Here is a 16,912-nt window from a genome sequence, read left to right on the forward strand (position 1 = left end):
GGTCTCAGTCACGTCATTCACGAGTCCAACCTGTCTGTTTTGGGACAGACAGACAGCATCTGCAGATGTGCTCGCGCTGTCTGCCTGTTGGACCGGACCGGACCGGACGGGATGCTGCTGCTTTTGCTGGGGATCTTTTAGACTTCCGGGAATTTATTTCCCAGCACCTCGTTGAAGGAAAAATAAAATAAAATAAAATAAAAATGAACGTAGGGCTACTTTTCGTGCAAGCTGCTATCCCCGGACGTCTCGCCGTGGCTCTTCTCGCCGTGAGACCCTGATGAGCCCGGGGAGGACAGGATGCCCGCCGGCGGCTCCGACTCGCTGAAGCCCAGCGCCTTCATCCCGGTGTGCACGGCCGTGTGCCTCCTGGTCGGCTCGACCTCCATGTTCTTCGTCTTTACGTGAGTCCGGGATCAGAAAGTGTTCACGTGCGCTGCCGCATCTGCTCATCAGCTCGTGCAGCCTGTATATTATTTTATTCAAACATTAAGAATACCGAGGCATAAAACAGCGTTTATCCTCTTTATTCAAACCCTTCTATGCAAGAACTTCACTTTGTTGGTAGGCAAAATGAGCAAGTACTGACTTTTTATTAGTTCATAGAGGTTCCCAAACGGTGGTCCGCGGTCCAGATCTGGACACAAATGAGGTTTTATCTGAAACCAGATTGATTGTTACATTTATATTGAGAATGGAAATTAAATCTATATCAATCATCCTTCCTTTCTTTTTTAGTTTATTTTAGATGGCATATTTTCCCCACATTTAGGGCAATTGATTCTAGGTGTGGCAGATTTTTTAGTTTTTAACAATAATTCCTTTGACTGGTTCACAGTTTCTCTAAAGAGAGCTTGGTTGTCACTATAAGAGCTTATTTGTGATCATTATTGCGTAATTTTAACACTTCGTGTGTAACTATATAACTATAGTTAGACCAAAAGTAAGGAAATGTGTGTTTGGTAGATTAATTCTTTGTTGTAACGATGCTTCTTGACAATAAGTAATACGCCATCACCTGATTGGCAGCACCTGGGGGATACCAGAAGCTCAGAACCAAGTGTCTGTAGAAACAACAAAACAAGCAGTTTGCCAGAGAAGATTTGACAAATTTTACCTGTGTACTACAACCCACATACTCAGCCCTACTGCTCATCTCACAAACACAAGTTCCTTACAAATGTGGCACCATTTAAAAGGGAAATGAACAGGATACAAAAGAAAAAAAAAACATTTGACAGCTCTTTCTGAATTTTAATTGACAACCAATCTAATTATTAGTTTTAAAAATATAATATATTTGTGAAAACCAGCCTTTAAAAATTTTGTTGACTTCCTTCGCCGACTTTACTTTGATCACAATCCCATGCAGGGCTGGCTAACATCTGGCCTGGTTGGCGGGTAATTTGGGCTGTAATCTGGGTGGCTGCCCGGTAAACTCTGAGGACTCAGAGTACGCACAGTTAAGGGGATAAACCACCTGCAAACTATTTGTGTTGTGTAAAAATACATGTCAAAACCATTTCGCAGCAGGAAATAAAAAAAAAATCTATCAGTAAAGGCTCTAAAAACATATTTGTGTTTTTATTTGTGCAGAAGCTTACATTTTTTTGCCCTTTTTTATTTGTTTCAGTTTAGTGCCAATTCAAAACAAGTCATCTCAGGACGCTGTACAAAAGCTTTTTAAGGTTTAATTGAAGTTATAAGGTGTAAATAAGGGAGGTTAAACCAGCTCTGCTGGAGTCTTTGCAAGCATGCAAAGCAAAATACCAAAAAACAAGTTAAATATCACTTTGGCTAATACCCAGAGAACCTAATCTAACCAACGTTTTGTCTGATGCATTTCACGTGTCTCATGTTCACGTACACAAAGAACAACACCAAACATGCCCTCCTGATATCTGCCTCTCTGACTGATGGCTCCCTTCTCATCAGTTTTACGCCACTCCGCTCGACCCCGCCGACCTCCGGAGCTGTATCTGTCCTAGTTTCTCCAGTATGCTCCAGCTGTGCACGGTTTCCACTGGAATCTGACACCAGATTGTGGGGGTGCGGGATTAGGATCTTCTGGCTGGGGCCATCTGGAAAAAAATAGTCTGTAGTTTTTTGAGTTTACACAAAACCTTTAAACGATTAAAATAAAAATAAAATAAGTTCTTAATATGAGCTGTAGGTTTGTGCATTTTGTCTTGTCTGCAGGTTGTTATAAGAGACAGTTTTTTTTTTTTGGAGACGTTTGAGATTTAAAGACAGATTTGTTCCAGATACCACTCAGGACCGCCCCTTCTCTGATGAACTCAATTTGTTTGAGAGGGTAAAAATAATCAATGACCTGCTGATGTGAGAGACTGGAAAAAAAGACGACTTAATTGGAACTCCAATACTAAAACCTGCAGAAACCAGGACGCTGCAAATGATCCAGTGAACAAGTGATGATTCAGCTTCTCCCGAGACGACGTTTGCGTTCGAGCTAATAATGACTTTGTGGCAGCTTTTTTTTTGAATAACACAGGTCTGAACAAAACCAAGATTAAAATGTCTTTTTTTTTCTCCTTAAGACATATTCTCTTTCAAGATGTGAAGAAATAGTTCAGATTTTTAGGAGTGAGTTTCTGTTGAAAAGGTGTCCACAGTTAGTATCTTACCTGTTTTGGGTAGCTCTATGAACCACTTGAGTTTAGAGAAATTTTCATTATTTCTGATCAGAATGATTAGTCAACAGATGATCAGAGTGAGGCTAGTAGATCGTTTCCTTATTTAAAACAACTCATTCATCCAGCCAGTGTTGTATAAAGTACCACAAAGTGATACTTGAGTCAAAGTACAAGTAGCTTACCAAAAAGTTGCTTTGGTAAAAGTTAGTCTTCTTTAGGAATATTACTTGAGTAAAAGTCGTAAAGTATCTGATATTCTTTGTACTTAAGTATTAATGATGAAAAATAATTTACTGGAGAAATATGTAAATGTATGAATTGTTCAAGGAATTAAACCTTTGTATTTTTCTTTTTTATATAAACTAAAGATTATTTTTGATTGAATTTATTTATTTGAGATAAAGGGGCAGATATAAGATTTTATCTTCTTCTGCTACCTTTCACTAAATTTATGATTTGTATTTTTGTTGTTTGTTGACTTTATGTTGTTGTTTTTAAAGAAATGAATAAACTAGCAAAAAAAGGTAGTATTGATTTAAAATGAACAGTTAGATTTTCCATAATGACGTTTATTAGGAGGTGACCTCCCTCCAAAACAAATGCAGAAATGGCTATATCGTAATTTAGGATGCACTAGTCTAGCTGTTCCAGTTTATATACATATATCAAGGCTGCCCAAACCTTTTCCCCAAAATAAAAAAAATCTATTTGAAAGCTGCGGCCAAATGCAATAATATATTTCATGAAATACAAATACTTCTTTTATTTTAATGATTATGTCCTGCTGGAGTGTGACATGATTTGTTTGTGTACAAACTAATACGGTATCAGAATTTTATATACAGTATTTACACTTCTCATTCAACCACAATTAAATTCACTCTATCTAGGAGGCACAGTTTATATGGATATTTATTTTTTATACAATAACAAGCTGGAATGAAAACAAGGAAAAATGAAATTAAAGTAAAAACTTTCTACTTCTTGTCTTTTTTTTAAATGTAAGGAATAGAAAGTAAAAAGTAGGCTGAAAAATAATTACTCAAGTACAGAAACATTTTACTTAAGTACAGTAAAGAAATATTTATACTTAGTTACTTTACAACTCTGCATCCATCCATCCATCCATCCAATGGTCCTTCCATCCATCCATCCATCCATCCATCCATCCATCTGTCTGTTCATTCATCTACCCATCCATCCATCCAATGGCCTTTCTCCATCCGTCCGTCCGTCTGTCCGTCCGTCCGTCTGTCTGTCTGTTCATTCATCTACCCATCAATCCATTAAATGGCCTTTCTCCATCCTTCCATCATCCATCTATCCATCTGTCTGTTCATTCATCCACCCATCCATCCATCCATCCATCCATCCATCCATCCATCCAATGGCCTTTCTCCATCCGTCTGTCCGTCCGTCTGTCTGTCTGTCTGTTCATTCATCCACCCATCCATCCATTAAAGGGCCTTTCTCCATCCTTCCATCATCCATCCATCCATCTGTATGTTCATTCATCCACCCATCCATCCATCCATCCATCCATCCATCCATCCATCCATCCATCCATCCATCCATCCAATGGCCTTTCTCCATCCATCCATCCATCCATCTGTTCATTCATCCATCCATCCATCTGTTCATTCATCCACCCATCCATTCAATGGCCTTTCTCCATCCATCCATCCATCCATCCATCCATCCATCCATCCATCCATCCATCCATCCATTCATCCACCCATCCATTCAATGGCCTTTCTCCATCCTTCCATCCATCCATCCATCCATCCATCTGTCTGTTCATCCATCCATCCATCCATCCATCCATCCAACTTTGTTCCAAAGTCAGGTCACTGTAAGAAAAACATTATCAAAACTTGGTAACCAGAATAATTGCGCAGAAATCCAAGTTGATTCTCCTCTAAAACTCTGTAACTCCATTTCATTGTGCACAGCCTCTGTCTCCCAGCACGTCTGTTTGGCCCTGAGTTTTATCAGAATCAAAATGAGGCCCTCTCAACAGCAGCCCTGTGTGCCTCTCTACTTCTAAGTGTATCTAAACAACAATAGGACACCCTGGTCACACCGGGGTGGTACCTTTTACATCAGCACTTACATTGGTATGTTGACAAGTCCTCATTTATCCTGCAGAGAGAGGTTGCATTACATGGAATTATGCTGAAAAATGCTCTCTCCCTGTTTAAAGCAAATGACTATAATTGATCACAAAGTTTAAAATACAAGACTGTATCTAAAATTCGGTTAATCAGTCACAAAATTTCCTTCATGACTTGAGAGGAGCCAAGACATCTCTTTCCACAGCCATCTCTACCAGCTTCTGGGAGGATTCCAAATCATTCCAGGCCAACCAGGAGACAGAGTCTCTCCATTGTGTCATTGGTCCCCAAAGTCTCCTCCCAGTTGGACATGCCTGAAGCACCTTCATTGGGAGGCGTCCAGGGAGCATTCTTACCAGATGCTTGAACCACCTCAACTGGCTCCTCCAGATGTGGAGGAACTTCTTTCTGTCTCAAAGTAAGAGCCCAGCTTGCAGACAAATCTTATCTCAGACCTTTGAGACTGGAGTGGTTTGAAGACCCTTTTAGTCTTAGACCCACTAAGCCAGAGGTCTCCAACTCTGATCCTCTCAGCACCACTAATCTGCAAGTTTTACTTGTCTCTTCTTCAACGCACCAGACCGAAATAAACAAGTCATTGACAAGCTTCTGCTCAACTTGATGACATTTTAAGTAGGTAATTAAATAATGTGAATCAGGGGTGCTGAAGCAGGGAAACAGCTGAAACACGCAGGACGTCTCAATAAGCTGTTAGCTCATGTATTGAGTCAGAATTACATTATTTCTTTACACTGAGGTTCAAAAGCTTCCTTCAACACTTAAAACTGTTCACAACTTTATTCACAGAACCCCACTTCATAAAATGATTTATTGCTTTAATAACAAACCATTTTCTGATTTAAACAAAGCCATATTCATGTTTTGTGTTAAAAGCTTATACAGGGATGCAACCATCCAAACGACTCCCAACCGGATAGCACTGAAGCTGCATAGCAAAGCGCTGTGCGAATATTCATAAGAATGTGCACATTTACATAGTTTTACCCTTCAAACCATGTTTTAATTTCTGCAGAAATAAACCCCGCTGTGATATTTTTTTACAAAAAGAAAGAAGAAGAAGAAGCCGTCGGCCCTTTTGTCTGAAAATTCCCATGCAGCTGTAGTCAGCAGATCTGTAAGAACATTAGTGTGAAGCCTTCAAGTCTGTTTTTATGCTGCAGGTTTGGGGAAAGTCAGAGAACAACCTTCAGCTGCAAAGGAGGCTCTTTTGTCCTTCCCCGCCCGATAAAATCCATCAGTGAGCTATTTCCTGCTTTTGTTCCTTTTGACGTTAACTTTTGTTTAGAACAGCCGATAAGGTGCGGCGCATTGTTCAACTCGGACAACATGAAAAAGGACAGTAAAATTCCCCCCTGTTGATTAGGAGGAAAATGTGCTTTGGAGAAATCCATGGAACATATTGCAGGTGAAGCTGTAATACTGAAAGGCAAAAGCTAAAAACAAATTCAAGTAAATGGCAATTACATGATGAAAAATGCTAATATGTTCTCTGCATATGGGGTTAACAATTGTGCATTGCTCAGTAAGTCCTGTTAGCCTGCATTAGAGATGGCCAACATTAACTATTATTACCTCCATTAGCTAATGGTCACAGCAAAGCATGCAAAGCTGGAAGGCTCCTGAGTGGATTGAAATGAGCAGCGATTTGTTTTTTTATTGCAAAAGAATTATACCTATTTAGAGTCTAGTAATTTTTTAATTAGCTCATAAAAAATCAACAAGAACATTTAAGAATTTGAGCAAACTTATTGTTCTGAATTTTAGCACAAACTTGCAACTCTAAAAACATTATAAAAGTGCAGGGAATGTGCACTCCTATTTTCCAAGCACTGTTTCGATAAATTGGACCCTTTTATTTCGCAGCGCTCTGCCTTATGTAAGGATTTGCATTGTGGCGTCTGCTTGTGCCACTGACCCACTGAGGGGGATGAGGCCGGTGTGCAGATTGCGGAGCAGCTTTACTCTTCGGTGTGATTTATTAGACATCTGCCCCGCGCTGTTTCATTAGGTGGGGCTTGTCTTCCGCGTAATGAACCGTCCCTCCCTGCGGTCCAGATGGTCTCAGACCAGTGGTGGAAGGCTGGCCCCGCTCTGTAATCTGGTTCACGTCTATTTTTAGATGTACAAAAACAGAGAACTGTGTTAGAAAACAATTGTCTAACTTGTTTTATTCTTAAAAACGATGTAATTTTGCTCCTGTATTGATGGGTTTCTTGTGGGAGCTCATTGATCAGATCAAAGCACATATCCAGAATAAAGCATTTCAGGCAAATGAAGAATAAAGGAGAAATCGTGTTATGCTTCCAAATCTTTAAAGGAGAGTCTTCTGCACTTCAAGATTATTTTGTAGGGAATCGTTTTATCAAGAAATTGGTTGTTTATGGCCACAGAGCATACAGTGAGATGCTGGCTGCATGAAGGATCCACAATGCACAGGACTGGCAGAAAAGGTCTGTAATCCAAAGTTTATAATCTAGGGATTACTGGGTTTGCAGCTGGCATGGCATCAGCCTGTTCTCCTTTAGAGAGGCCTGGGGACCCCTCCCCCCACATGGACTAGAACCCAAACCAGGTTCCAGTTTCCAAATCCCACTATTTGGTTTGAAGCACTTTGAAGTGCAAACAGACACTTTTTAGTGTTTTCACTTCTTTTCTTCCTCATGACGATGTCACCAATTAGCAGCTAATGACGTCATTAAAAAAGGACAACAGCAATCAGTTTGGTATAATTTCTGAGTCACTTCTGAGAGGTGCACAACACTCTGCTGTGTGTCGCTTCTTCCAAACTGAGTACTATTTTACAAAAAATCTCATACAGAAAGTAGATTAAACAAACACTGCTGATTTAATCCAGCAGGTTTTTTTCTGACTGACTGTAACCTGATTTTTTTGACCCCAGTTCTAATCTCACACTGTTGAGAATCACAGGTTTACTATAATTTAACACATCCGCACGCACGTGCTGAGATGAGGGGGCAAATGAACAGGAAGACATGTAGAGAAACATTTCATGATTAAATGTTTGAAAGTGTCTGTCCATCCATCCATCCATCCATCCATCCATCCATCCATCCATCCGTTTTATTACCTGTGATTGGGTCACAGAGGGAGGGAAGTCCAGTCTATCCTCTCCCCAGTGACACTCTCCAACACATCCTGGGGGATACCAAGGTGTTCCCAGGCCAGAGGGAATATATAATCTCTGCAGTGAGTTTCATGTTCTCTTTCCAATGGGATGTGTCTAGAAAACCTCCAGAGGGAGGTCTTCTAGAGCAGTGGTTCCCAAACTTTTCAGCGTTTGACCCAAAAAAAGAAAAAACACAGTAACAGACCTGCGCCCCCAACTATTTTTGGATGATAAACATTAGTATCAGGTCAAATAGTAACAATATTCCTTATAAAGCCACTTTCATCCATTGTAAGTACACTAACCTCACTCTCTTGTAACAAGACAAAGAAAAAAAATGGTGTTAGTAGTCATTTTTAAATATAATTCATTCTGAAAATCTTTTCAAGACCCCCACCTTAGTGTTTTAGGATACATAGGTAGGTCCTGACCCCAACTTTGGTTACTACTGTTAGTGGGATGCCAGAGAACCACCTTATCTGAATCCTTTGAATGCGAGGGAGCAGTTCTACTTCAACGGATGATGGCGTTCGCCCCAACACCCTACAGAGCTCCCAACTTCCTGTTTGCTACTTAAATTCAATATCTTGTTCTTTTAATCAATGATCCAATGAGGGTTAGAATGTAGATGGACCTGCAAATCAAGAGTTTAGTTCAGTTCATTATTCACTACAGCCAACCGGATCAACACTGTCATTACTGCAGATCAGGACTCAGTCATTTAGTTCATCATGCCACATTCACCAGACAGCTTCAGACTCCTTTTATTTAATCCCTTGTTGTGGGCACTGCTGAACACACACTAATGCAAGCTTATCTCTCACTGCAAACAATTACTTTTGTGATCCACTGTTCCCATCAGAATAAATGAGATGGAGATGATCCTCTAAAGTCTTTATTGTCGCCTTGATTTGTGTTTTTACCAATAAAAACCTCTTCTTTGAGCTCTTGTTTCTTTTCTTTGTGTGTACATTCAGATGCCCGTGGCTGGCGTTGACCCTCTGCCCCGCTGTGCCACCATGCTGTGCCATGCTCTTCTTTTTCGTGCTCGCCAACTTCACCATGGCGACGTTTATGGATGCCGGGGTGCTTCCTGTGGGTCAGTCATCCCGACAAGTCACGCCACGCCTCGGCTTGAACGGTTTACTTTAAAGTTGCGAGCGTGACTTCAAATTTGTTTCTGCTTTTCTTTTTTTGAAGCCGGAGAGGATGAAGATAAGGACGACGAGTTCCGCGCTCCGCTGTACAAGAACGTGGAGGTGAAGGGCGTCCAGGTGCGGATGAAGTGGTGTGCGTCATGTCATTTCTACAGACCTCCGCGCTGCTCCCACTGCAGCATCTGCGACCACTGTGTGGAGGTAAATAATCACAAGTTTCTTTGTTTTTTTTTTAAAAAGAAGTGTGTGGAACTAAATGTGTGATTAGGATTAGTGAAAATAATTAGAAAGTGTGGGAGAAAAAAAGGGCAAGAGCTTATGAGTGATTGTAGAGTTGAGAGATTTCTGGAGGATGACTGATGGAGGGAAATATCGCATTAATCAGGCAAATCCTTTTTCTCAGATTTTTGTTTTATCTCTATTGAGAGTCAATTTAAAAGGTTTCAGACAGTAAACTCTATTTAGAAGCAAAGTGGATTTTCAACCATTTGTGACATTTTTGATTAAATCGGACAGATTTTCTGTTTCCTCCAGGATTTTGACCATCACTGTCCGTGGGTGAACAACTGCATTGGGAGGCGAAACTATCGCTACTTCTTCCTGTTCCTCCTCTCGCTCACCGTCCACATGATCGGCGTGTTCACCTTCGGCCTCCTGTACGTCCTGCACCACATGGAGGACTTGTGGAAGCTGCACTGCCTCGTCACGTATCCTTAGAACCTGTCTGCGGTTTTTATCTGTAAAGCGTGATTCGGTTAGGAAACAGCTTTTTTTTTTCCTTATTGGTTCTTTCCAGCTTGGTGGTGATCAGTATATCAGGGTTGTTTCTTATCCCCGTCCTGGGCCTCACTGGGTTCCACTTGTATCTGGTGTCCAGAGGCCGCACCACCAACGAACAAGTGAGTGACTCCCAGCACAGAATCGTTTCTTTTTAAATTACAACTTTGCCGGATTTAAAAAAAAAGTACCTATTCTCATTGACCGTATGTTTAACACTTTATTATCGCCTGCTGCCAAAAAACAAAGCTTTTTTTTAAAAAAAATCACAAAACGACTGTAACTCCGACAATTTTATAAATATTGACCTATAATTTGATGTAGTAGCAGCTGAGACTGATTCCTAACACATATTCCGACCGCTAATAGATTAGATCTTGGTTTAAAAATGAGCTGTTATTTGGTCTCGGCTCTGCCTGTCTGTTAACAAACTATCTAGTAACCCACTGGGCAGGTTTTAATGACACCTTCAGAAAATATTTATTGGATGTACTTCTATGGCTGATTAAATTTTGGAGTCAATCCAATTCAAGATGGCCACCACAACCAACTGAGCTTAAAAACACAACAATGGCTATAATATTAAATAGAATAGCATTTGATGCAGTTTTTTTAAATGATAATATATGTACAACTGCATAACATCACCGTGCATCTCTACATGTTTTTATAGGTGACTGGGAAGTTTCAAGGAGGAGTAAACCCGTTTACACGAGGCTGTTGTAACAACTTGGAGTATCTGGTTTGCAGTCCTATTTCACCAAAGTAAAAATAAATAAATATATATTTTTTTCTGCATGCTCTGCATCCGTTGGCAGCTTTGTGCGTTACTAACACTTTTTCATCTGTCTGTACTCGGAAACCAGTTACACAGCAAGGTCCCGTAAGAAAACAGCCGTTCACGTTCGGCCTCCGTTCCTGAGGCCGGAGCTCGACCGACAGATGGCGGCGAAAGTCAGAGACAACGGAATCCAAAGTGTAGCGCTACAAAATAAAGTATGCACGAAGGCTGAAATATTTTCACACCATCTAAGGGACTGTGACCTCAGCTGTCGAGAAGTAAAGATCTATCGTGCCTCTATTTATTTTATTTTTTTATTTCTTCTTTTTGCCAGCAATCCCCAACGGGAGCTGTGGAGCTGTCAGACATCAAACAGCTGAGAACTCCACCGCCGCTGCCTCCGAAACCAGACCGCAGTCTGCTGAGAAGCCAAGTTGCTGTCATGGATGGTACAGTAAAATATATATAAACACGCACAGTAGAACCTCTGATAACTAGTCTCAGCACTGCAAAAATATATTTGACAGCATAATCACATGAGTCTGCAGGAACAGGAAGTTGAAAACAAAGTGATGAAGAACAAAGAATCATGTTGAGAAAACTGATAATTGTTTATTATAATATTTCTGTAATAAGACATTAAGTAGCAACAACAACAAAAGCAAACTGTTCTGGTTTTGGTCAAAGCTTCAAAGAGCTTTGCTAAGTTCTATCAAAGTCAGATATTTTTGCAGATTTTTCTATACGTTTAAAAATGCCAGCTGTTAATCACAAGATGACCTCCTTTTCAGATGTGGGACATCACACCAAATCCGTCATTCCTGTGTCTATTCCCACCGTGCCGCAACTGCGGCCGGTACTGGAGGCCATCTCCAGAGGATCGTCACCCATTCCTCCGGAGCAGGTCGGTTCTTTGTTCGGCTCTGGTTGCTGCTTGGTGTGGAAGTTGTTCTGATGGTTTGATGAGTTGTGTTTGTTTTGTGTTGTGATGCTCAGTTGCTGAGGACGTCCGATCAGCAAGGCGGCGCCAAAGGTCCTGACTCCTTCTCGGAGTCTAAAGGAAGTCCTGTGAGAGGCAGCCACCAGGCCTGTCTGTCGGTGCAGCCTTCCCTCCAGCCCTGCACCGTCTCCAGCAGCTCGTTGCAGCTCAACTCGCTGCCGCTCAACTCCCGCTCGCTAACGTTAAAACACAGCGGACGCCATGGCAGCAAATGCCAGCTGCTCGCGATGCACACTGATGGGTTGGGGTCTAATCCTGTCGCGGGGATCATCTCCACTTCCGGTCTGCTGGCCAGCCAGTGCAGCAGCAGCGTCGGCCCCTCTTACGATAATCTCATCAACCCTGGAGACCCTCAGTTCTTGGCTCAACGAGGGGCCCCGTCCTTGGGCTACCATCCCCACTTCATGTCTCTGGGCTCAGACGGGGCGGTGCAGCGTCCGGTCCCTCACAGCTACAGTCCTGTGTTCATGGGAGTCACCAGACAATCCCCTCAGCCTCGAGACTCGTCTCCGTCTTTGCAGGGTCTCCCTTCAAGGGACCCCTCTCCATCTTATCAAGGTTTCATTCAGAGAGACTCTTCTCCTGCTTTTCAAGGGCTGATTCCAAGAGACCTCCAAACCCAAAGCGTAACGTCGCGAGACGTCCCCCCTCCCGGTGCGGTGAAGAGAGAAACGGTTCCTCAAGGTCTTCAAGACAGCCTCCGGGATCTGATGCCACAGGATATGACGCTTCCCAAGTCTGCTGCGGCTCGATATGACAACTTTTCCAAAACCATCATGGCTTCCATCTATGAGAGACGGGAGCTGGAGGAGAGGGAGCGGATGCTCCACGTCCAAGCCAGAGCCCAGGCTCTCTATGGTCCCGATGTGGGGATCTACGACATCCCCAGCAGGAGGAGTTTACCTCCAGACAACATTCGACCTCCAGGGTCACGTGGACCAACCCCTCCGGCCTACGGCTCCAGGGAGTTTCTGATGAGTACGGGTATTCTGGGTTACGGCATGAGGACCTCGCCTCTCTCCAGCTCCTCCACGTCGTCTCTGACTCGTGGACCCAAAACCTCCAGCTCTCCCCTGCAGAGCAGCAGCAGCAGCAGCCTGCACAGCAAAGGCAGGTCCTCGTCTCCGGCCTACGGCCCTCCCGAGAGGCAGACCCAGGGCCACTCTTCCTCCACTTCCACCCTGCCGCGTTTGCCATCCAACACCTATCCCACACCCCCGTACACTTCCTACCCCACAGCAAAGCGTTCCTCGCTTCCTTTCTCCTCTGAGGGGAAGGAGTCAGTCACCCTGGGGACCCTAAAATAAAACATATTCCACGCTTCTGACGGCGCGAGTGAATCATCTATGCAGTGTTGTGCTCAGTCTTCACAGCTCCAACATCTTTTGTAAATAAGAGGCCATTTGGGGCTTTCTTGTGTGGGAGGACGTGTGGAAGTCAAAACACACACTTAGAAATATTCTTGCAAATCGAAAAAAACAAAAAAACAAAAAGCTAAACTGTAAATCTCAGGATATCTTTGCCCTCTCTTACATAAGGAGGGAGCACATTTGACTCAGTTTGCTTGTGTTTTGATATTGTGAAAACATTGTAATACCACATCATCTAGTTTGTCTCATTTAGAGTTTAAAAAAATCCTTGATTCTCGAACTTTTTGTAGCTGTTTATATGAATAAACTTATTTTGTAATTTTCAAGTCTAATGTTATTTTGTCATGTGTGACTTTAAAGCAAGACAGCAAAGCCAAAATGAATACTGTCTCAGTTAAACACTTCTTTTTTTTTTTTTTTTTTTGTAGTATTGGTACTTGGTGGAGGGATTTAGCTGCTCTGCAACACTACAGTATTTTCTAAATTAAACTTGTATCTGGTGCCCTCTAGTGATCATGTTGTACATGACATCATGAAGTAATTTCCTGTAGTATGTCATGTGAAACAGTTTTAAGTTAATATTGGGAGGTGTCATCCTCAGTACATATGTTTTGAATGACTCTCAGCTACTACGCATTAAATTTTAGCTTATTTTGTTAAGGTATAACAATTTCTGGGTTGTCTAATGTTGATTAAATGTGGTCGTCTTAAACTGGATCAACCTCACCTGTGAATTCTGAGTATCACTTTGAGTACGCATTGTGAATGACTCCCAACTACAACCACACCAATGCTTAGCGTAGCTGTAAAAAAATTGATGGGATATTTGTAACTTTGGTGTTTTCAAACATTCTTTTGGCTGTGGCGGCCATCTTTCATTAAAATCTAGCTAGTGGTTTAAGCAGGGCTGACTCTAGACCGTTTGGCTCCCAGATTTCAGGTGCCCCTTGCGTAATTCTCTAAATCTCACTTTCTAAATCTTCACATACCAAATTAAGTAGTTGATATTATTTTTTTGTCTTTAGAAATCAGGTTGTCCAGTTAAAATAGGTAACAATATAAGTTTTTTGAAACCGAATACCAGAAATCTACCTCGTACCTGTCAACATCTGTACATGTTAATGAGCAGCTGTGAAGTGAAGCAGTTCTAGGGGGGTTCAGAGGTATACTCCCCCAGAGAAAAAAAAACTTTTTTGTAAAAAAAAATCTACTCAAAACTATGCATTTTCCAGCCGTTTGAAAAGCATTTTACTAAATTATTTGGATTAACAAAACAACACAAAAACAGTATTTTATGAAGAAAGTGAAAACCAGACTACAATCTGAACTTTAACTGGGAAAATAAGTGTAACTTCCATTATTCTAATTTTGTTTTCTGTTAACACATTGAGCACAAGCAATTAGTTTTGACTGCATCATATCATGAAATATCCTCTGCACCATACAACACGTCACGTAGTAACAAAGCTGTTAATAAACACACAGAACACGTTACCTTCATAATCCTGAGTAACAGTGATTATTCTACAGACTAAATCAACAATATTCTGATAAAAAAGTATAAAACATTTTTTTTCATCTCCTATTTGTGGCACTCCCTACACTGTAAAAAATGAAATGTTGGATTTACTTAACCATGTTATGTTACCTGGTTCCACTTAACTGAGTTGAGTAAATTCAAAGCAACATACCAGTTTTTTAACCAAAGAACATGAGTATGTTGCTTTGAATTTACTCAACTCAGTTAAGTGGAACCAGGTGACATAACATGGTTAAGTAAATCCAACATTTCATTTTTAGAGTGTAGATGGATGGCACCCTTAGCATTTGCCTATACTGCCCATGCCACGGGTCAGCCCTTATTAGATATTTTTGCAAACAGACAGAGCTCAGTAACTGTTAATGGCTGTATTTTCAACAATGAATTGACAATCTGTCAGCGTGCAAGATATGTGGGAATCAGTCTAAGCCGCTGCAACACCAAGTTTTAAGTTAATATTTCTAAAATTGACTGAGTTATAGTCATTTTAGTGTTTAATATTGTTAGTTGTAGCAGCCACAATGAAGTGGGTTGTCTTTAAAAGTTAATAAGTTGTGTCTGATGAATGCTTTGTGAGAGCTTCCTTAGAATTCATTTAGTGGTTCATGTGATATTTTGTTAACAGACAGATACATTATCAAACACTGCAGCATGTTTTTGCATTTTAGAGGCTGGTTCAGTTTAAAATCATTTGGAAAGGCATTCAGAATCATTTTAATCTACAAGATAAAAACATTAAGACGTGACTGAAACTCTCATATATATATGGGCAACTTACAAGACCATCTGTATTGATAAGGTGTAGGTTGAAATAAAAACTTTATCTGTTTAAACTTCAGTCCAAATAGTCTGTTGGCTTTTTTTTTCTTTCAGTCCCAGAACAGACTCATTTTGTTTTTGTGACCGAAACATTTCCAGCAGCAGGAGCTCTCAGTACCTCTAGCTTCTGACAGGCTATAAAACCCAGTTCTGTCTCTGTAATAAATGGCAGGACTTGTCATTTAAAGGTCAAATTTTACTGTGCGGTTTTGTCTCATTCAGCTTACAGTAAACAAACACCAAGTTTTAAAGACTGATTTAAACTGGTCTAACTCAGCTGACAGATCCATCATATTACAGGCATTCTCAAAATCTGAAAGAAAAAAAAAAAGACCTCTGTTAGATTACCCAGAAAAGTAAAATGTTAACACTGTTATTTTTTGTTTAGAAGCCATCAAAGAGTTTTTTTCTTGTTAGTGATGTCTGAAATGATTACAGCAGTAACGTTACTGGAGAGGCAGAGACTCAAAGAGACTGATGATGTGAAAGCAGCTTTACAGTTCAGGAAGAAGATGAACAAATCAAAAGAATTTGTCTGAAGCTCACATGGCCTCTCCTTTAAATTTCTGAGTAAAGGAGCTTGGCACACATTTTGGAATCAGAAGGCTGGAGTGTAAATAAAAGCTGCGCAAACGATTCAAAACTACAGTAAAGAAAAGCAAAACAGCTACAATTCTGGCAGCATCACTTTATGCTGTATTAATGACATTTTACCATGTATTGGATTCTGTTTTTCCTGTGTCTGTGTGCATGACTATTACCAAAATGTCTCATGAACCACTGGACAAGTTTAATGAAACTTGCAGAAAGTAATCATTGGGTGCACATCTATAACTCATTACCTTTTGGGGTATAATTCAGTCAGTTTTGCAGATATTGACCTGGACCTGGATCATCAACCACTGGATGGATTTTAATGAAACTTTCAGGAATGAATCACTAGACACAACTCTTTTATTGACAATCTTTTGGAGCCAGTCTGGGTCAAGATGGCCACTAACGAACCTTAGAAAACACTAAAAAGTTTATAATGCAGTTAATTTGATGACTTGGTTGTCACATGAAAATAAGCTAAAAAACTAACTATTTTTAAAATCTGGTTTTACTGTTTTTCAGATTTGTCTTGCCGAGGATTTAGGTTTTTATTGTTTTTAGATAAAAGAAGTTACATGAATGTGCAAAAAAATCAAACACCCATTTCCTATTTTTCTCTGGTTTCCTCCTCTCCCCTCCACTTTCTTTCACTGTCCTCATTTTAAACTGGAAGAAAAACTATTAAGACAATAAACAAGCCAGCTGCTGTAAAAAGAAGGGACCACAGCTTGTTTCTGGTGGAGCGGTAGAGTACAGTGTCTGATGAACTCTCAGAGCTTACATCATCCTGTTCTTGTAATATGTCTCTGAATTAAATATGTATGAAGGGATAGTGGTGCCAGCAAAACTCTCATTATCCTCAGCTGCAGCATGCAGTACAGTGGAAAAGTCCAGAGTCACTTGTAATTTTATCAAAATGTATTTGAAGTAAGAAAAACATTAGTGTAAGCTTTTGTAG

General features: G+C 40.8%; 1 protein-coding gene across 1 annotated transcript; it reads left to right on the top strand.

Moving 5' to 3' along the window:
- Positions 1-55: 55 nt before the first annotated feature.
- zdhhc8a (zDHHC palmitoyltransferase 8a) lies at positions 56-13,327 on the top strand. The gene is made up of 10 exons (XM_014003698.1): positions 56-404; positions 8,894-9,015; positions 9,117-9,274; positions 9,608-9,780; positions 9,870-9,972; positions 10,524-10,615; positions 10,717-10,846; positions 10,966-11,080; positions 11,423-11,535; positions 11,628-13,327. The coding sequence occupies exons 1-10, from the start codon at positions 301-303 to the stop codon at positions 12,936-12,938; spliced, it is 2,421 nt and encodes an 806-aa protein (XP_013859152.1). The 5' UTR covers positions 56-300; the 3' UTR covers positions 12,939-13,327.
- Positions 13,328-16,912: the final 3,585 nt, after the last annotated feature.

This window comes from Austrofundulus limnaeus, unplaced genomic scaffold (genome assembly GCF_001266775.1).
Source record: "Austrofundulus limnaeus strain Quisiro unplaced genomic scaffold, Austrofundulus_limnaeus-1.0 Scaffold20, whole genome shotgun sequence".
NCBI lineage: Eukaryota > Metazoa > Chordata > Actinopteri > Cyprinodontiformes > Rivulidae > Austrofundulus > Austrofundulus limnaeus.